The following is a 22,685-nucleotide window of genomic DNA, read 5'->3' on the forward strand; positions in this document are numbered from 1 at the left end:
GCAAAAAGCGGGCAGCCCACCACAGGGGACAGAGGCCACAGAACTAGCCCAGGAGGAAGGGGAGGCTAAGGAAACCTTTTCCCAGTTCTGTTTCCCATCTTCCCTTTCTGCTATTTAATGCATATCTTGCTTCTTCATTCCTTTCTACAATTCAAGTATTGATAATGTGCCCAGCACTGTACTAGGCATTTTGAACCTCCTCCTATTTTTCAAAATAACTCTTGTCTCCTCCACACCTTTTTCTTTCCTTTTGCATTACTCAGTTTCCCATGTGCTATCTATGAGTCTCTCCATGATTCACTCTCTGGAAAAAGATGTGGCTCCTTTCTTTACAGTAAATAATATATGAGTTGGCCCCTGGGGGCTGGGGAAAGGGACAGACAGTTCTGTGCAGCACCCAGGGAGCCTACATGGCAAACGAGGAGCACATGGGTAGGTAATGGAGTAAAGACAACCGCAGAGGTTTTATTTCAGTACAGATTAAAAATTTTTTTTTCAACGTTTATTTATTTTTTGGGGGGGACAGAAAGAGACAGAGCATGAACGGGGGGAGGGGCAGAGAAAGAGGGAGACACAGAATCGGAAACAGGCTCCAGGCTCTGAGCCATCAGCCCAGAGCCTGACGCGGGGCTCGAACTCACGGACCGCGAGATCGTGACCTGGCTGAAGTCGGACGCTTAACCGACTGCGCCACCCAGGCGCCCCCCTTAAGTAACTCCTTTGTTATCAAAAATAACTATGTCAGCATCAATAACCTGCTGCTTATAAAATGTATTCTTGGCAGAGACAGAGAATTAACATCTAATGAATACTTGCCATCTGCCAGGCAGAGTGGAAGTCTCGTGGTTCTTGGTATTTTAGTGGTCAAGGACTCCTCTGGGATTCTTGTGGAAGCTACAAAATCTCTCCCTTAGAAAAATTCAAATGTACTCAAAATTTTACATAGAATTACAAGGGCAAACAATGTTCCAAAGCACAATCACAGACCCCAGACTAAAACTTCTTGCGAGGGGCACCTGGGTGGCTCAGTCAATTAAGTGTCCGACTCTTGGTTTCACCTCAGGTCATGATCTCATGTTTTGTGGGTTCGAGCCACACTAACAGCATGGAGCCTGCTTGGAATTCTCTCTCTTCCTCTCTCTGCCCCTCCCCCACTTGCACTTTTTTCTCTCTCAAAATAAACATTAAAAAAAAATTGGGGCAGATGAACATGAGAGAAGGGAAACAAAAATAATATAAAAACAGGAAGGGGGACAAAACAAAAAAGACTCATAAATATGGAGAACAAACTGAGGGTTGCTGGAGGGGTTGTGGGAGGGGGGATGGGTTATATGGGTAAAGGGCATTAAGGAATCTACTGAAATCATTGCTTCACTATATACTAATTTGGACGTAAATTTTTAAAAATAAAAAATAAATTAAACACTTCAAAAAAGAAAAAAAATTGGGCACCTGGGTGGCTCAGTTGGTTAAGCGTCCGACTTTGGCTCAGGTCATGATCTCACGGTTCGTGAGTTCGAGCCCTGCATCGGGCTCTGTGCTGACAGCTCATTGCCTGGATCCTGCTTCAGATTCTGTGTCTCCCTCTCTCTGCCCCTCCCCTACTCGTGCCTCTGTCTCTCCCTCTCTCTCAAAAGTAAATAAACATTAAAACAAATAAAAAAAAATAAAAAAAGACTTTTCTGCCAAGCCCTTACATCTGAAAGCATAGCATTATTGAGACAAGATGCCATTATCCCCACCTGACAGATGAGGGTACATCCCCAAGGTCATATACATCATAAGTGACAGAAACATTTCAACCAGGTTGTCTAAACACCTCAACTTACCCTAGATGAAAATATCAATCATTTTTTACTGTCATTATAACCGTCATTCCCTTTTTTTTTTTTTTTAAGATTTTAAGTAATCTCTTCGCCTGATGTGGTGCTCGAACCCACAACCCTGAGATCAAGAGTCACACGCTCCACCAACTGAGCCAGCCAGGCACCCCATCATTCCTTATCTTTACACGAGGAAATAAAATCATGTGAGAGACTGAATCTGTGCAAAACATTCTAGACTCAACCACAGGACACCAGAAAGCTCAGACTTCCCAGAGGTTCCAATCCCATTTCTTATCAGCCAAAAGCCCCACTCCCTGTGAACTTCATCTACTCAGCTAGAAAACAAGCCAGAGGTGATTTTCTTAGACAGGTTTCATATTCCTCAGAATAAGAGGCCAACCTCTTTGTCAATATCTCAATAAAACTAAGGAGAAAAAATTTTTTAAGAAGCAATCTCTCCTTAAGACAATCTATCAGTGAAAATTGGAATTAAGAGACCAGTCAAAGCCTATGGATATGAAACAAAAGATTTAATTTCAGAATATTACATGAATAAAAAAGACAGTGCATATGGTTGTTTCTTTACAGTTACATAGATCTATCTGATATATAGTCAAATAAGAATGATATACAAAAAATGGTGAAACAGTTAAGAAACCTTGTTTCCGTGTTGAGGGAGCTCAGGGAGAATGGGAGGGCAACCCCTGCTATGAAGGGCCCCGGGGGCAGGAGCGTTTTTTTCCCAATAGGCTCTGCCAGGCTCCCAGCAAGTGTGGGCGAGTGCTCTGCTCAATGGCTCTCTAGCGCCCAGGCTGTGGCCTCGAACACTCCAGCTTCCATGGCAACGCAAGCGCTCAGCCTATCACCACCCCACCTCCTCACTAGCCCCTGCACTGACTCTCCACTACACGTTGGCATTGGCTGCTAGGGAAGCTAGCTTTTCCCTGGGGAGTTTTAGATTGGGTTAATTACCACTGGTTTGAAAAGGTTGTGCATCTTAGGAACCCAAATCTTCCCCAGATTCTAGAGCAATCTTGCCAAATGCCGGTATCCAGGTTTAGATCAAGGTCTTGTCTTCAGTACAAAAGCTTCAGGGTGGAGGGGACAGGGATGAGGTTCTCCCCGGGAAAAGGGAAACCTACTTAGAAAAGACCTTCCAGCATTTGCGTGAGGCCCTGTGTGAAGTAAGGAAGCAGCAAGAGTCTAGAGAAGTCCATTCCCAAAGATGGCTGCCCCAGGTAAGCATGGGCCACACAGCTGGTCACTGCGAGGCACAGTTGCGATGACCACAGCTTCTCCTAGGAGGCAGTATTTTAAACCATATCCTAACAGAGGCTCCTGCGAGGGAAGCTGCACAAAAACACTGCTATCCGGGAGGAAAGGCTCTGCCCCGATACTCTGGGATCTGCTGGCTTCCTCACAGGCCAACAAAGGGCTGCCTCTGCAGTGGTCATCGCCGTCAACAGCCCTGCACTTCTCCATTTCCCAAGGGTGCTCCCTTGTCATTCCTGACAGACCCTAGAAATATATTCAGGGTGAAGAGTGTGTGGAGGACCAACTGCCGCTTCAGTTATGATTTGTAAACAACCATCTCCTTTGACATGTTTTGGCACTCAGGTATCATCAGTATCTTCTAATCTTCTTTCGCTGAGGCAGTGGAGTTTTTCAAACCAGACTCACTGGTCCCAGTGCAAAAGTCTGTCATTATAAAAGGTTAGAAACCCCAGTGACTATGGTTTTCACTGATTCACCCAGTGATATGAATCAAGGCGGTGCTCTGTGTTTCCATGCTCATGCCCACTGGCACAAATACACTGCCCTGCACTAACGTATCAGAATCCATCACAACTGACCCCAGAAAGAAATGAAATCTTAAAAATCATAAGAGGCATTTCCAAAGAGACTGTTCCAACATGAAAAATAAACATAACAGATTAAAAAAAACATCTTATAGATTAAAAAACTGTTAAATACTGGCTCAAGAATACCCGCCCACCAAGTCAGAAGGGAGACAGTACCCTTCTGTGGCAAATGACAAAGGGCTTTGTCTTTGAGTTCTCCGTAAGATTCCACAGGATTAGAACGCTTACATATTATAAGGCAGAAGGTTATGCTGTTTATTTCTCAAATTTGGATTCCAACTGGATCACAGCTTCTGTTAAAAAATTACCTATCACACCCTTTAAGCAAGGGAAAGTATATTTAATAAATAACTTAAATGAAACACACATACCCGAATACACACATAAATTGCCCAAGGAAGCGAGCTATATAAAAGCATGTGCATGTGGCAAGCATCTTTCTCACCATCCTGGTGCCAGAACACTACCCTGGGGTATCAATTCCATCCAATCAAAGAAAGTCTCCTAAATCTCAGCCACCTTCCTCAAATAGAACGCCAGAACAAACCTGATGAGAGGGAGCTATCAGGTCACTGCCCTGCTCTCTCCACCTGATGCCAGGCATGTTTAACCGACCACGCCACTCTGGGATGAAACATTTAGACGAATAAAGAAACGAACTACAGAGTTAAGGGAGAGCATTACTTCAGTCTGGTCATACCGAAAGCAGCGTCTGTTTGCATTCACTGGTAGCTGGTGCTTATTTTCTCAATAAGAAAAAAGCCAAATAGAAATCTACATAAGTGAAATTGCTAAAAATATTTTTAAGAATGACATAAAACTGTTTTAGAGAAAAGGGATTCTATGCAGGTTTATACTCCTCACCATCTACCATTCACAATCCATTGAATTGGAAAGCCAAATTTTACATTTCCCTTCACTACTGCTGTTACAGCAGCAAATGAAACAGGAGGCACGGAAGAGGACTGACACCTGGACACAAAACCGAAGCATGCTCCCCGCAGAGTCATCTTCCGTTTCAGGAGAAACGCAGCCTTTTCAATAGTTTGAAGATAGTCAGCAAATCAAACTTTGCCGGGCAACTGCTTCTGCACAGAGCCTGACTCAGCTCCAGCACAGGGCAAGAGCGGCCGCGCAGCTTAATAGAGCAGGCCCGCTCCGAACGTCCTCACCAGCCACACACCGCTCTCCGGGCAGTGAGTCCGCACACCGGATCAAAGCCATGCCACCGCTCACCTCCAACGCACGTGAACATCCCCAACCAGGTCAAAGCCCCAGCCCCACCTCCAGACCACTCCCTTGCCCATCCTGATGAGGAGGGGGCAGCGCAGCAACCCTCCTCAAGCACTGGTGATAAGCCTTAACTGCTTCCAAAGGAGAACATGCTCCTTTAAATCCTCCCAGCCCTGCAGAGTAATGCTGGCTTCCTCCCTGTGGCTCCAGCTTGCTCTCAGGAGACAGTCCAGCCCGCACACACCATCCCTTAGAAGGATGCAATATAATCCCGTCCACAAGGAGTCACCACGGTCATAAAGCCAGCTGGCCCCATCCTAGTCACACTCCAGAGCTTCCACTACATTCAGATGTATCGGCAAACCTCTATTAAGCCGTCAGTGACTTTCCTTGAGTCACAGTGATTTGGCACAGAAGTACTGGCACCAGAGATGTTTTAGGTGAGAGGAGACTGAATGAAGGAGACGAGTTCAGCAACCACACAATTACTTTGGCATCACTGAGGAAAGGGGAAGAGAGGGAAGGAGGGAGAGATGCAAGGAGGGAGGAAGGGACAAAGTTTAACAAATGACATTTGTTAAAATATTCTATCATTCTGAATTCTCCCTTTTCAATGCCACAGGCCAAATACCCTGCAATCTCAGGCCCAAGAAATAATTTGTAAATTTCCGGGAAAGCTGTTAAGTTCTTTGGACACAAATGATATTGAGGAGTACAGCCGCATGAGACAAAGAGCTTTCCCAAAGCTTAAGGTGAAAAAGGGAAAGACACCTGTCTTAGAGGCAATTTAGAGTACCTATCCGAAAAATGGCTTTAAAAAAGACAACAACAAACAAACAAGAAACAACCAAAATACCCCCAACACTAACAAAACAGAGAAAAGCCCCAAATATCAGTTAAAAATAGTATCAACCCACTAGGATTGACAGTACTTTTTAAAAAAATCACTGACAGTTGAGCACAACTTTCATATTTTTAAAAATAATATCTGCCTGAACAAATACATGGAATGAGCACTGAAGCCCACCTGGTCCTGCCCATTTACTGCGCTGTGTGAGCTGGTTGGCTAGTTCAGTGGTTTCCCCATGATATTTTCAAAGAGAGAGAAAGAGAGAGATGCCAGCACTCATTCAGTAGGCAGAGTCTATAGACATTATCCAGTGAGTGGGGTTAGAGGTGTCAGTCAGGTCACAGGATTAGGTGACTCTCACAATTCAAAATGCAGCAAGCAGGCTGCAAGTCCAAGCTTCTCCACGAGCGGTAATGATGCCTGGCCCACTAAAGAGAAAATTCTGGGTGGACAACAGGAGAACTCTGGATCCTTCAGGGGAACCCTAGGCTGAAAGAAAAATAAGAACATTAAGCACATTTATAAACATTTCTTTTTGCAAACATCCCACCTAAAAGCTAGAGAATCTACACTTAATATTTCTACAAACTGAAGGTTCAATAGCTTGAGAATTTCTGACTCTCTATCAAATAAACATCACTTTGTCCACTTGCCCTAATCTCAGTTCATTGTAACAACTTGGGACACCTGGGTGGCTCAACTGGTTAAGCATACAACTTCGGCTCAGGTCATGATCTCAGGGTTGTGAGTTTGAGCCTCACATCAGACTCTGTGCTGACAGCTCAGAGCCTGGAGCCTGCTTCAGATTCTGTGTCTTCCTCTCTCTCTGCCCCTCCCCTACCTCTCAAAAAATAAAGATTAAAAATAAATAAATTAAATTAAACTAAATTAAATTAAATTTAAAAATGTAATGACAATAACAGCTACCACTTTACTGCTCTGAGTTTCTTATATACCTTATCTCATTTATCTTCATAACAATTTGTGCATGAGATAACACTCTTGCCATTTTACAGGTGAAGAATCTGAAGCCTACACAAGTTAACTTGCCCCAAGATAAATAGCTATTGAGCAGCAAAGCTGGGAAATGAACCAAAGCCTAACTGAATGCAGAGCTCATGTTCTTACCACTACTACGCCTCTCACCAGCAAATGTTTACTAAATGCCTACTAGATGTCATTACTGGGAGAAAAAGAACAGGAGACAGGAGACCACAAATATATTCTTAAGTCTGGCCCTGTCTTTCAGAAAAGAAACGGGGCGCCTGGATGGCGCAGTCGGTTAAGTGTCCGACTTCAGCCAGGTCACAATCTCACGGTCCGTGAGTTCGAGCCCCGCGTCAGGCTCTGGGCTGATGGCTCGGAGCCTGGAGCCTGTTTCCGATTCTGTGTCTCCCTCTCTCTCTGCCCCTCCCCCCGTTCATGCTCTGTCTCTCTCTGTCCCCAAAAAAATAAATAAACGTTGAAAAAAAAAATAAAAAAAAAAAAAGAAAAGAAACTAGCTACAGATATTAGATGATACAAGTGAAGTAAATAATGACGATAAATCATACTAAATGTCAACATTTTAGTAGTGTCCACAAGAATCCAAAGGAAAACGCACATCTGGCTGGGCTAGCCAAAGAAGGTTTCAAAGGGGAGATGTGTGGTTCAGGTTAGGCTTTGAAGAATGGGTAAGATTCTAACTACTGAAAGTAATGCTCATTAATAAGGAAGTGCTACATCAGCAATTCTCATCTGGGGGTCCCCAGAGGACACTTGGCAATGTTTGGAGGCATTTTGGGTTGTCAAAACTGGGGGAAGGGTGCTACTGGCATCTAATGGGTAGAGACTAAGGGATGTTGCTAACCATGGTACAATGTACAGGGTAGCTCATACAACAAAGAATTATCTGACCCAAAATGTCCACAGAAGCAGTTGAGAAACCCTCTGCTAAATAAATCTCTTTGGAGAGCGTGTTCTTTTTTTTTTTTTCTTTTTAATTTTAGAGAGAAAGCGCAGGTGCACATAAGGTGGGTAGGAGGGGCAGAAGGAGAAAAAGAGAGAATCTTAAGCAGGCTCCACACTCAGCCTGATGCGGGGCTCAATTCCATGACCCTGGGATCATGACCTGAGCCAGAATCATGTCAGATGCTCAACCGACTGAGCTACCTAGGCGCTCCTGGAGTGTGTTCTTGATGATGATAATTAAATTACATTATTTCCCTCAAATAATATTTGTTCCTTTTATAAAATCACCATCAAAAAATCTAGTTATATGGGGAATGCAAGCTGGTGCAGCCACTCTGGAAAACAGTTTGGAGGTTCCTCAAAAAACTAAAAACAAAACTACCCTATGACCCAGCAACTGCACTACTAGGCATCTATCCAAGGGATACAGGTGTGCTGTTTCGAAGGGACAAATGCACCCCCATGTTTATAGCAGCACTATCAACAATAGCCAAAGTATGGAAAGAGCCCAAATGTCCATTGATGGATGAATGGATAAAGAAGATGTGGTATATATATATATATATATATATATATATATACACACACACACACACACACATATACATACATACATACAGTGGAGTATTACTCAGCAAACAAAAAGAATGAAATCTTGCCATTTGCAACCACGTGGATGGAACTGGACGGTATTTTGCTAAGTGAAATTAGTCAGAGAAACAAATATCATATGACTTCACTCATATGAGGACTTTAAGAGACAAAACAGATGAACATAAAGGAAGGGAAACAAAAATAATATAAAAACAGGGAGGGGGACAAAACATAAGAGACTCATAAATATGGAGAACAAACAGAGGGCTACTGGAGGGGTTGTGGGAGGGGGGATGGGCTAAATGGGTAAGGGGCACTAAGGAATCTACTCCTGAAATCATTGTTGCACTATATGCTAACTAATTTGGATGTAAATTTTAAAAAATAAAAAATAAAATCAGGAAAAAAAAGAAAACTTCACAGTACTTTCTATTATAGCATTTTTGGCTAAGATTTAAACAGGAGAAACCTGGAGCTTTGATGTATAACTTGAAAATTTGTAATTTTTCACAGCAGTTTTTAATCCAAAGAATTTTGAATAAAATCTAATTAATTATGGGAAAAAAATACGAATAAAGATTTCCAAATAACTATTAAAAAAATTTAGTTATATTCATTGCATTAAAAGAATCAGACAGCAGGTAAGTGGATCTATGTCCTTGGAAACTGGAAGAGAATTCAGATCTGGAGATGCAGGTCTGGCAGCAGTTATCCTAAAGAGAGAATAGAGCAGTGGATTAGCCCAAGCTGCTGAGAGGGAAAAAGCAAGAGCAGAGATAAGCAGGGAACTCAAGACAGATCACTTAAAAACAGGAAGCAGAGGTAGACCAGCAACAGTAAGCCACCACAGAAGTGGAAAAGAATTAACAAGGAAGGAGAGTAAGAATAGGATATCATCATGACAGCCAAGGAAGGCTTTTCAAGATGGAGGAAATGACTAAGGGGAGGGCAAAGCGAAAATGCCACTGCTTAATCCAATCAAAGGTGCTCATTATCTGTGGGCTCCCACTATTCTGAATCCTTAACATTTTTTTTTTTTTTTTAATTTTTAAGTAGGCTCCACGCCCAACATGGGGCTTGAACTCACGACCCTGAGATCAAAAGTCGCATTCTCAGGGCACCTGGATGGCTCAGTTGGTTGAGCGTTCAGCTTCAGCCCAGGTCAAGATCTCGGAGTTCATGAATTTGAGCCCCGCATCCGGCTCACTGCTTTCAGTGTGGAGCCCACTTTGGACCCTGTGCCCTCCTCTCTCTCTGCTCCTCTACCGCTCATGCTCTCTCCCTCTCTGTCTCTGTCTCTGTCTCTCTCTCTCTCTCTCTCAAAAAGGAATCAACATTAAAAAGAGAGAGAGTTGCATGCTCTACCAAGTCAGCCAGGCACAACTGAACCACTAACATTTTTGAGAATCTAACAAAACTATATATTCTGTCCTCCAAAAAAACGTACATAGGCATCTACAAATGAAATAACATTAACAATACTAGGAACTTTATCAGAGTCTTTAGAAGGTCCACAGGAACAGCTCAAGAACCCTTGCTCTAAATCTTCTTGGTAAGGGGCACCTGGGTGGCTCAGTCAGTTAAGTGTCCGACTTCAGCTCAGGTCACAATCTCATGGTTCGTGGGTTCGAGCCCCACATTGGGCTCTGTGCTGACAGCTGACAGCCTGGAGCCTGCCTCGGATTCTGTGTCTCCCTCTCTCTCTCTGCCCCTCCCCTGCTCTGTCTCTCAAAAATGAATAAAAAAAACATTAAAATTTTTTTTATAAAAATTAAAAAATCTTCTTGGTAAAATATGAACCTGGCTTCTTTTTTTTTTTTTTTTTTAACTGTTTATTTTTGAGAGAGAGAGCACAAACCGGGGAGGTGCACAGAGAGAGGGACAGAGGATCCAAAACAGGCTCTGCGCTGACAGCAGAGAACCCCATGCAGGGCTCGAACACACTAATGGAACCATGAGATCATGACCTGAGTCAAAGTTGGACGCTCAACCAACTAAGCCAACCAGGCACCCTGAACCTGGCTTATTTCTGTAATGCATTTCTCTCTCCTGAAAGTAGAACTGTCAATATAAAAAGACTTAATATTTCTTGATTATTTTAAAAAATAAAAGCCACAAAAGGTATAATTGATACAAAACAATGTATCCTTCAAAAATAACTTATACTTAGCTTTGATTCATGGATATATAGGTTAGGTAAAAATATTTAGACACACATAACTCAAACACCCAACTTGCCTCAATCAGACAGCCCCTCCTTTAAGTCCAAAGATGGAAAGAAAAAGAGCTCAGATAATTCATTCAAGGATAAGGAATAAGACTATACTGAAATCTGGGAATGCAAGCTGGTGCAGCCACTCTGGAAGACAGTATGGAGGTTCCTCAAAAAATTAAAAATAGAACTACCCTACAACCCAGTAATTGTACTACTAGGTACTTATCCAAGGGATACAGGTATGCTGTTTCGAAGGGACACATGCACCCCAATGTTTATGGCAGCACTACTGACAATAGCCAAAGTACGGAAAGAGCCCAAATGTCCATCGACAGATGAATGGATAAAGAAGACGTGGTATACACATACAATGGAGTATTACTAGGCAATCAAAAAGAATGAAATCTTGCCATTTGCAACTACATGGCTGGAACTAGAGGGTATTATGCTAAGTGAAATTAGTCAGTCAGAGAAAGACAGATATGACTTCATTCATATGAGGAATTTAAGATACAAAACAGATGAACATAAGAGAAGGGAAGCAAAAATATAAAAACAGGGAGGGGGACAAAACAGAAGAGACTCTTAAATATAGAGAACAGAGAGTTACTGGAGGGGTTGTGGGAGGGGGGATGGGCTAAATGGGTAAGGGGCATTAAGGAATCTAATCCTGAAATGATTGTTGCACTATATGCTAACTAATTTGGATATAAATTTAAAAAAAATAAAATTAATAAAATTTTAAAAAAAGACTATACTGAAATCTAATCTTTTAGAAAAGAATAAAGATTTATCCATAAGGATTGGATTTTTGTTCTCTTTCTATTGCTGATATCTCAAATCATAATTATGCTCAGGTCTCATTAGTAAAGTGCACATGTCAAACCAGAGATCACTTCATCTGCCACAGGAGCCTTTTAAAATAAGACCAAGTCTCAACCATTTTTCTCTAGTCACACTAGCACTACTTATCAATGCTTCTAAAACACTATTTCAATGAAGCCTCACAAGATATCTGTGAACTAGATATAACTATTATCCTTATTTTCAGAGAAGGAAACAAGCTCAGAGAGAATGAATGGTCTTCCTGGGCCAGAGGAATAATGCCTTAAATCAGGTCTAACAACAAGTCCCCTGGTCCTCCCAGTGGGCCACATGGCTTCTTCAGAGGAAAGCACAGCAGCCGCTACTTTTCATCCCCAAGCCTCGGGCAACTGGCAGTCAGTGCCAAATAATCTTTTTTGTTCTAAGTATCGTCTGAAATATGTTGTATGATATGATTTCCAGGATCCGTCAGCTGTTTATTCACTGAAAGCCTCACTGAGTAAACAAGGCCAAAGTCTACACAGAAAGAGAACATAACTATTCCATGTTTATTGAGCATATTCTTAGCACTTCTGTACTTGGTTTCACAAATTAGTTTACACTTGCTTTAAATTTTCTTAACAAGTATTCTTAAGATTTTGTTCACATGTGTCCCATCTGTCCAAGAATGCAGGGACCATGGGGGCTGTCTTCACAGCTCTGCACCTCAGCACCGGGGACAGCGCTAGGTATGTTATCAATAACCATCTGCTAAACAAACTCAAGGGCAAAGACCCAGTCTTGCTATTTTACGTTGCTTCTGACACTGGGAATTCAAAAACTGCTCCTGACTGACTAAATGCAGAAAGGACTTACATTCAGTAAGAATAAATATAATCAGTACCTTTTTTCCCCTCTTTCTTCCCCTCAGACCATTTCAATCTTGTTGGCATCAATGTGACAGCTGGAGAACCAGGAAATAACTGTAACAAGAAAATTTTATAGTGGCTTAAATGTGCTTATATCATTCTTATACATGGACTACTAACAGAAGAATTATTTGCTTGTTCCATTTCAGTGTGAAGAGTTTCACGGAGGCAGATTGTATTTATATCACTAACCTTAATTGATTTTATTGCTGGCTTGATGAAGCAGCATGTCTAGCATACCTGAGACTACCCAACAAGTAATGCAGTGTCAAGCAGGCCCAGCTCAGTGTTACCTGCCCCCTTGAGTCTCCCCGTAAGGACTGGAATAGTTCCAGCACTTTGTGGAGCTATTTCACCATATTTGTCACCTCTGCGTATGACTGGCTATACTCTCCTGGAACTGCACATGTGTTTGTTTTGACCATCAACATACATGAAAGGACTGAAGAAAAGGCATAGTTTCATGGCCCAGAGAAACACAACAGGAAATAAAACAGATGACAGACAGTATAGCAATATTTCTCCTTTCTACAAATGTACACAAAGAGAAAGTCTGAAGAACAGGATCTTACTAAGTTCATATTTTCTTTGCTGGCTCTCTTCAGTTCACCCATGGCTATAGATTCCGGAGTAGGGTACTTGTTTTTCTTTTCTGACATCATCTGATTTCCCAGGACCTTCCGCTGATTTAGGAAGAGAAAATATGTGATTTATAAAGATTGACTCTATCTGTATAATAGCTATACTGATCTTTTAAACTACAGTTTCTTTCTTTTTTTTTTTTTTAAGTTTATTTATTTGGAGAGAGAGAGAGAGAAAACGAGCAAGTAGGGGAGGGGCAGAGAGAGAGGGAGAAGGAGGATCCAAAGCTGGCTCCATGCTGTCAGTGCAGAGTCTAACATGGGGCTTGAACTCACAAACCATGAGATCATGACTTGAGCCAGATGCTTAACTTAACTGCCACCTAGGTGCTCCACTACAGTTTCTTAGTTTAAAATTTTTTGAAAGAAATAAAAAAGTTACAAAAATTAAAATAACTAAAAATAAAAATTAAAAAATTTCAGCTTTCTGATAAATTCTGCCAGGGCATCTTATACAAAGGAGTCCAAAGCATGTTACAAAAAACCTTGAAATTATTGCCTTTCTTTAGGTGATCACTTTTCCTCTACATTTAAAATAGCTGAAATGTAAGAAGCAATTTTATAGTTGATTTAAACTAGCTAATGCAGGCCAATTACAGTGTGTTTCTGAGAACATTAAAAAAAAAAAACAAAACCACCAGTTATTTACCAATATAATTTTTTTCCCAAAGACATGTGGTCTCTGGCAGCTATTAAGAGTCCCCTCCCTACTAAAGGACACTTCTGCGAGGTCCACTCTAAGACAGCCTCCCTGTCACATCCTCATACAGGATTAGAAAATTTGGGGAGAGTCTTTAAGAGTTTCTAATACAGCCACAAGAGCATGCAGGTCTTCTTAAGAGGGTCACATGCCTATATTGTCATTCAGAGCAGGACAAAAAGCCCTTTCATCTCTGAACAGCTTAGAAGCTCACCTAACCTACTGTAACAGCTGACGGTGACAATTCTATCATCTTTGAGGAAATCTTCCCATTTTTCTTCTTAGATTAAGTTTAAATCCCAAAAAAGGAATGTAACAAAACTAAAAGATTAAACTTTACAATATAAATTTAGCAGCAATATTAAGAATATTCCAATGCAGGGGCACCTGGGTGGCCCAGTCGGTTAAGCATCTGGACTCTTGATTTAGGCTCAGGTCATGGTCTCAAGTTTGTGAGTTTGAGCCCCGTGTCAGGCTCTGTGCTGACAGTGGAGAGACTGCTTGGGATTCTCTCTCTCTCTCACCCTCTCTCTCACCCTCCCCCACTCTCTCTCTCTCTCTCAAAATAAATAAACTTTAAAAAAAAGAATATTCCTGGAGCGCCTGGGTGGCTTGATCGGTTAAGCATCCGACTTTGGCTCAGGTCATGATCTCATGGTCCGTGAGTTCAAGGCCCACGTCGGGCTCTGCTGACAACTCAGAGCCTGGAGCCTGTTTCAGATTCTGTGTCTCCCTCTCTCTCTGCCCCTCCCCTGTTCATGCTCTGTCTCTCTCTGTCTCAAAAATAAATAAACGTTAAAAAAAATTAAAAAAAAAAGAATATTCCAATGTAATAAATTATTTACATGAGAGGAATTCTGGAGGGAAGGGTCTAGCCCAAAAAAAAGGGATCAAAGCAGAATATAAATCAAATACCTAAAACATAGAAGTACCAGAAAAATGAGACCACTACATCTTCCTTTCTGAAATCAGGTATCACCTCAGAAAAGCTGAAAGGGGGATCCTAGGAGCCATAGGACAGGCTGTAAAGCTTCCAATGAACTTTTAAAAAAACATTTCATTACCCCGTCTCTATTGAGCAGAAACCTCTATTATTAGCTCAAAAGTCTCTTCATTTAGAACAAAAATACTTTATCCTTCTGTTTCATAAAATTTGTTAATGTTTGTATTTAAAGTTGCTGTTCTAAAATGTTTTCTCCTGGCAGAATTATAAACTCTATTATAATTCTAAAGCTCTAAATTCTCTCTCAGTAAGTTAAGTGGGCACTTGCCAAAAGGATATACTCTATATTTACATCTGAAGCAACACTTAGCATGACATCTAGAGCCACGCAGAGACCTCACTAGAAAGAGAAAACTACACCATGTAGCTTCAGTTAAAGAAACATTTGTTTGACTGACACATAGAGAAATATCTGACTAACAACTTTTCTTGTTATCAATAATCTCAATGACAGGAAGTCAGAGGAAATGACAGACTTCCAAGTAAAATGAACCAAAAAGGATGTTCATTTCATGAACTACACCTAAGCAGGTGAGTATACTGCTAGGGTTCTAGCAAAATAAATTACTTTTTAATTATGGTAAAATATACACAACACAAAATTTACCATTTTAACCATATTGAGTATGTAGTTCAGTGGCATTACTTCCATTCATATTGTTGTGCAACCATCACACCATCCACCTCCAGAATTTTCTCATCTTCCCAAATAGAAACTGTGTACCCACTAGACAATAATTCCCAACTCCCCCCGCCCCAAACCCTTAGCCCCTAACAACCACCATTCTACTTTCTTTCTCCATGAATTAGACTATTCTAGGTCTCTCGTATAAATGATATCACATAGTATGTGTTCTTTTATGACTGGTTTATTTCATTTGGCATACTGTCCTCACGGTTCATTCACGTTGTAGTATATGTCAGAATTTCCTTCCTTTTTAAGGCTGAAGAGTATTCCACTGCGTGTATATACAACATTTTGTGTATCCATTCATCCGTCAACAGATACTTAGGTGGCTTCCACCTTTTGGTTGTTGTGAATAATACTGCTACAAACATGGGTGTACAAATATCTGGTTCTTACCCTTGCTTTTGATTCTCTTGGGTGTGTACCCAGAAGTGGACTTGCTGAATCATATGGTAAAATCCTTTTAATTTTTTGAGGAACTGCCACACTGTTATCCTTGGCAGCTGCGCCATTTTCCATTCCTACCAATAGTGCACAAGGGTTCCAATTTCTCCACATCCTCCCTGACACTTGTTCTTTTCTGTTTGTTTTTTTATTTTTTTTATGTTTATTTAGTTTTGAGAGAGAGAGAGAGAGAGAGAGAGAGAGCGTGAGCAGCAGAGGGGCAGAGAGAGAGGGACACAGAATCCGAAGCAGGCTCCAGGCTCTGAGATGTCAGCACAGAGCCCAATGTGGGACTCAAACTCACGGACCGCAAGATCATGACCTGAGCTGAAGTTGGACGCTTAACCGACTGAGCCAACCAGGCACCCCTGTTTGTTTGTTTTTTTAATAATAGCCATCATACTGTGTATGACTTGCTATCTCACTGTGGTTTTGATTTGCATTTCCCTAAAAGATAAGTGATATTGAGCATATTTTCGTGTGTTTATTGGCATTTGTGTATCTTCTTTGGAGAAATGTCAGAGTCCTTTGCCCATTTTTTAATTTTCTTTTTCTATTGTTGTAAGAGTTCATTATATATTCTGGACTCCTTATCAGACATATGTTTTACAAATATTTTACATTCTGTGAGTTGCTCTTTCATTCTGTTGATCACAAAGGCAATTTTGATGTTAAGCAAGACTAATGTAGCAGAAGATACTCGCCCCCCACAGATCAGGATTGAGAGTGAATTCTAAACTTCTATTAATGATAATAGCTAAGACCAAAATTAGGGCTAGATGACATAGCAATGGCTAACAACTGCAGCTTACAGAAAAAATACATATTACAAGGTCTTTATTTTTTTAGGGAATAATGTTTACTTTTAAACAGAGCTCCTTAATGTTGCTGGATTTATAGATTTTAATAACATTAAAACAATTTTTTAAAATAAAAACAGCAGAACACAGAACTGTGCTTAATCTCTCTCCAAGTTAACCAGAACGTTGCCTTAGTTTATGCCTGAAAATTTGAACCCCATAATTGGGTTATCTACTGCCACCTAATGGCAACATCCCTTAATCACAAGTTGAGATCATCCATGAAGACCTGTGAATTCAACCTACAAGCATAGTGAGGGCAGCAACAGCACAGAAGTAGATACTGTATTTGTTTTAAAAACAAGATTTTTAAGTAATTTGATACAGAGGAAATATACAACTGATTGAAATAATAAGCTTACAAAAATTTCAGCTACCTGAAACTCACTAGGCTATCAGAAAATCCATTTTCTGGGGGCACCTGGGTGGCTCAGTTGGTTAGGTGGCCAACTTTTGATTTCAGCTCAGGTCATGATCTCACAGTTTGTGGGTGTCGAGCCCCACATCAGGCTCCACGCTGATAGCATGGAGCCTGCTTGGGATTTTCTCTCTTTCTGTCCCACCCCCGCTGGTGCACAAGCCACACACGCTCTCTCCATCTCTCTCTTCTCTCTCAAAATAAACTTCAAAAAAAAAAATCCATTCCCAAACCATTTCCACAAGCCTGTCAACTCCCTCACTTCTCCAAGAGCTTTTGTAAATTGTGCAGTGAAATGTGTAGCACAAAACAAAGAACTCTCTACACTGCTCAGGAATGGGACTCTGCCCTCAGCCCCCAAAGAGAAGGACCTTTCTTTTATTCTTCCCTTCTCCAATCACAGAACCCCTTCTCCAATTTGAAACAGCAAAATGCTATAAAAACTAAAAGTTTTTCCAAATTCTATCCTTAACCTCTTACAAACAAACCCTTTATAGGATCCCAAAGAATAGAAGAAAACTGTTTATGCATAAGAAAAGTCAGACTGTTAAATTTTCTCTGAGTCAATGCTGAAAACGACAGCACAGCATACCTACCTTGATAAGGCCACTGAAGGAACGTGAACGGGCTCTCTTCTGTACCTGAGGAGTAGAAGATTCTCGCCCTGGTGTCTGAGTCACCGACTGCTTATTAAACTAAGAGAAAACATAAACATTTTACTATTATTCCCCCATCAAGAGATAGGATTCTGTAATCATCAATAGCTAAGTATAAATATCCAGAAAAATCCAGGAATAAGTGAGTCTCCACACATATGGATTGGTAGGTTGGCAAGCAAATCTCAAAGCAAACGATGTTGCCAAAAAAAGTCAAAATTTTTTAAATTACTCTAAGAAGACTGCACTTCATTTTCCTTTTCACATGTACTATATGAGGTTGGAAATGTTACCCCTATTTTACAGACAAGGAAACTGAGACTCTGGGAGTTATGTAATTTGTCCAAGATCTCCAGCTGGTAATCAAGACTTTTCTGCAGAAAGTACCTTGAACAAAGAGAGTGACTAGCACAACCTAAAACAGTCCTTAATTTAACATCAATTGCACACAGAATAAAAAAGTGACTAAAGCTCTTTAAATGGACATCTATCATGATTGCTTGCCAGCATTATTATCAGAGGAAATACATCAGAATAAAAATTTGTTGGGGTACCTGGGTGGCTCAATCAGTTAAGCATCCGAATCTTGATTTTGGCTGAGGTCACAATCTCACGGTTTGTGAGACTGAGCCACGAGTCAGGCTCTGCACTAGACGTGGAGACTATGTAGGATTCTCTCTCCCCCTCTCCCTCTGCCCCTCCCCAACTTGCTCGTACCCTCTCTCTCAAAAGAATTGGCATTTTTATCAATATCAGCTCTCTGTTTAATAGTATCTAACATGAAAAATGGAAGACCTAAGACATTATATAGTCTTATTTAATGCTTTGATTAGCCATTCATCTTCCCAGTTACAAAAAATGACATAGTACTTAATTCTACTTATCTTCCTTTTCGACATATCGTTTTTACATGTGAATTTTAATTTTGCAAATTTTTATCAGTTCAGGTTCAGTTCTGGAGACTTTAAAAAATGACACTTTTCATACATATTATATAGGTACCAAAATGTTCTCGACATTAATTATCTCAGCTGACAGAAAATTTAGTCACTTCTAAAGAGCTTCGCAAGCAAGCATCCCTCCGGGGTATATTGGGACAAGTGACAACCCATCATTCCTGATCATGTTGGACAGGTACAGTAAGGTGGGTTCTCTTGTATCCAGCTTGTGAGAGCATTAATAATTTTCTGGGAAGCTGTTTAGCAATGTGTGTCCAGAGTCTTTTAAAAATGCATACAGTAGCCCCCCTTTATTCATGGTTTTGCCTTCCGTGGTTTCAGCTACCTGTAATCAACCACAGTCCAGAAGCAGATGATCCTCCTTCCGATGTACGGTCTGAGGTCAGTAGTAAGCCTAACGCTACATCATAATGCCTACATCATTCACCTCACTTCACCAAATCACATGAGCATTTTATCACTTCGCATTATCATAAGAAGGGTGAGAACACTATAGTAAGGTATGTTGAGAGAGAACACATCCACATAACTTTTATTACAGTATACTGTTATATCTGTTCTATTTTATTATTATTGTGGTTATTGTTATTGTTGTTAATCTCTCATTGGGCCTAATTTATAAATTAAACTTTATCATAAGTATGTATGTATTAAAAAAACATAGTATATATAGGGTTCAGCACTATCCACAGTTTTCAGGCATCCACCGGGGGTCTTGGAATGCATCCCCTGAAGATAAGAGGCAGGAACTACTGTATTAAAAAACTCACACCACCTATGAAGTTCTTACCAAAAATCAAAAAACCTAATTGATATTCAAATCAGTTTCTATAATTAGATCTAAAAATGTATAATAAATACAGAGGATGGAGGAACATGTTAAATAAAACCGCAGAAGTGCAACCAGCAAGATCCAGCCTGTGGAAAACAATCTGGTTTCTTTCACAAATGAAGTGCAGAGAGAGAATGTGTGTATTTAAACACAAATGCGGTAACCTGGATTAGATCCTGACACAGAAAAAGGGTATTAGCAAAAGAACTGATAAAATCTGAGTAAAATCTATCATGTTAATAGTAACATTAAGTTTTAACAATTTTTTTTTTATGAGAGAGAGAGAGAGAGAGAGAGAGAGAACACAAGTGCGAATGAGGGAGACAGGGCAGAGACAGGGGGAGAGAATCCCAAGCAGACTCCACAATGGTACAAAACCAGACATGGGGCTAGCAGAAGATCATGCATGACCTGAGCCAAAATCAAAAGTCGGATGCTTAGCCAGCTGAGCCACCTAGGCATCCCAGTCTTAACAATGTTAACATCAGGAGTGAAGGGTACCCTGAGTGAAGGGTATGTGAGAATTCTCTGTATTATCTTTGCAAGCTTTTCCTAAATCTAAATTTTATTTATTATTTTTTTTAATGTTTATTTATTTTTTGAGAAAGAAAGAGAGAGAGTGAGTGGGGGAGGGGCAGAGAGAGAGAGGGAGACACAGACTCAGAAGCAGGCCCCAGGCTCTGAGCTGTCAGCAGAGTCGGATGTGGGGCCGGAACTCACAAACCATGAGATCATGACCTGAGCTGAAGTCGGACGCTTAACGAACTGAACCACCCAGGTGTCCCGTAAATCTAAATTATTTTAAATTTAAGGGCCAGCTGGGTGGCTCAGTCGGTTGGGTGTCCGACTTCGGCTCGGGTCATGATCTCACTGGTCAGCTCTGTGCTGACAGCTCCAGGTCAGGCTCTGTGCTGACAGCTCGGAGCCTGGAGCCTGCTTCGGGTTCTCTTCCCTCTCTCTCTCTGCCCCTCCGCCCCCACTCTCATGCTCTCTCTCTCTCTCTCTCTCAAAAAATGAACATTTAAAAAAAAAAAAATTTAAGTTTACTCAGGGACGCCAGGGTGGCTCAGTCATGTAAGCATCCAACTTCAGCTCAGGTCATGATCTCACGGTTCAGGAGTTCAAACCCCGTGTCAGGCTCAGAGCCTGGAGCCTGCTTCGGATTCTGTGTCTCCCTCTCTCTCTGCCCCTCCCCTGCTCACACTCTGTCTCTCTCTCTCTCTCTCAAAATTAAATAAACATTAAAAAAATGAAAAATAAGTAAATAAACAAATGAATTTAAGATTATTCAAACAAACTTTGGCAATGTTTTAGGGGGAAAAGGGGGGGAAAGAAAGAGAGACCTATATATTAAAAGGGATCTAGGGGCGCCTGGGTGGCTCAGTTGGTTAAGCATCCACCTTCAGCCCAGGTCATGATCTCACAGTTCATGGGTTCAACCCCCATCTTGGGCTCTCTGCTATCAGCACGGAGCCCGCTTCAGATCCTCTGTCCCCCTCTCTCGCTGCTCCTCCCTTACTCCCGTGCTCTTTCTCTAATATAAATTTTAAAACTTTAAAAATAAAAAGGGGGGGCCCCTTGGTGGCTTATTCAGTTAGGCACCCCACTCAGCTCAGGTCATGATCTCGCGGTTCGTGGGTTCAAGCCCCACTTTGGGCTCTGCACAGACAATGCAGAGCCTGCCTGGGATTCTCTCTCTCCCTCTCTGCCCCATCTCACTCACACACTCTCTCTCAAAAATAAATAAACTTTAAAAAAAAGTGACCTAATAGCTATAAGCTACACCCAAAAAAAAAAAAAAAAAAAAAAAAAAAAGCATATCCTTGGGTCATGCCACTTCTAGGAAAAACTCTGCAATGAAAATAGCTATGAGCAAAAATTTATAAGCTAAAAAACAACCTATTTCCCAAACATGTACAATGTTAGGCAAATTGTATATACATTAGATATAAGTGATGAAATATTATGCAAGTGTTAAAAATGTTCACGACCCTTTCTGTTGTTGTTTTTTTTTAATATTTATTTGTTTCTGAGAGACAGAGAGAGAGAGAGAAAGAAAGAGACATAGAATCCAAAGCAAGCTCCAGGCTCCAAACCGTCAGCGCAGAGCCCAACGCGGGGCTTGAACCCACGAACTGCAAGATCATGACCCGAGCCAAAGTTGGACACCCAACCGACTGAGCCACCCAGACGCCCTTGTTCACGGCCTCTAGAAAATGATCATGATATAATATTAAATGAAAAGGACAGGAATATAAAAACTGAATATATATTATGATCTCAAGCAAAAGAAAAACATGTCAAATACATATTCATGGAAAGAAACGCTAGAAGAAAATACTCCCAAATTTTTATTGGTGGTTATCTCAGGATGATTACAGGTGATTTTTCTTCTTTACACTCTTCTGGAGGTTTCAATGTTTCTATAGTAAATATTTATTATTTTTATAACCAGAGAAAAATCAGGAAATAGTAAAATTATACTTTCCACAAAACAAAATGGCAGTATTTGAAACGTATGCAAGGAGTTTGCAAGCATGCATGAGAAAATGCTTATGCTGTAATGTTTAGTAAAAGAGATAAAGAAAGTATGTGGTATGCTCCTAATTATGTAAAAATTTATTCATAGGAAAAAAACGAAAAGAAATACCAAAAAGGCAAACCCTGGTGGGATGAGTGATTTATTTTCTTCTTAACCTTCTCTATAATTTCCTATTTTTCTAAAAAGACCAAAAATGATGCTAGCTTTTTCCTTCATATTATCTTTAACCCTCTGCATTCTTGATGACAAAGTCATTACACTTGTCCTACCTAAGTTGCTGTCTTAGTTTCTATCAAGAATGAAATCACTGCAGTGCTCTGAATCTGTGAGAATACTCAGACAACACCCCTGAAAATTCCAGTCATAACACAATTTGCTAGATCTCAAAGTAACTTCAAAGAGTGTAACAGAAAACTTTTCTTAAAAGATTCTATCAACTATTCAGAATAGCTCAGTTCAACTTTTTCTGAGCACTTGGTTATATCTGGCCCTACGCTTGAGATTAGGTATAAAAAAAAAAAAGTAAAAACACAGACTTCCCTCAAGAAGGTCCCAGTTGAATAAGAAGTCAAGAGGCTGACCTTGCCTATTCAGCTAAAATTCAAGAGGGATTGAGACAAAATATATTTCCTGAGAAAGAAATTAACCAAGTCGTTGGGATTTACCCCTGCTACACTTC

General features: G+C 40.7%; 1 protein-coding gene across 3 annotated transcripts in view; it reads right to left on the bottom strand.

The window, feature by feature from the left end:
• Positions 1-2,337: 2,337 nt before the first annotated feature.
• Positions 2,338-22,685, bottom strand: part of ARHGAP19 (Rho GTPase activating protein 19) — an 81,926-nt gene continuing 61,578 nt past the window's right edge. For all 3 annotated transcript variants that reach the window (XM_086680528.1, XM_086680529.1, XM_086680530.1), the window contains 4 exons: positions 17,614-17,712; positions 12,836-12,946; positions 12,239-12,317; positions 2,338-6,260 (listed from right to left, as the gene is read on the bottom strand). In XM_086680528.1, the coding sequence (XP_086536654.1) occupies positions 6,256-6,260; positions 12,239-12,317; positions 12,836-12,946; positions 17,614-17,712 (294 nt within the window). In that variant the 3' untranslated portion in view covers positions 2,338-6,255. The remainder of the gene's footprint in view (positions 6,261-12,238; positions 12,318-12,835; positions 12,947-17,613; positions 17,713-22,685) is intronic.

Source organism: Puma concolor, chromosome D2, assembly GCF_028749965.1.
Source record: "Puma concolor isolate L17-30 chromosome D2, mPumCon1.1.hap2, whole genome shotgun sequence".
NCBI lineage: Eukaryota > Metazoa > Chordata > Mammalia > Carnivora > Felidae > Puma > Puma concolor.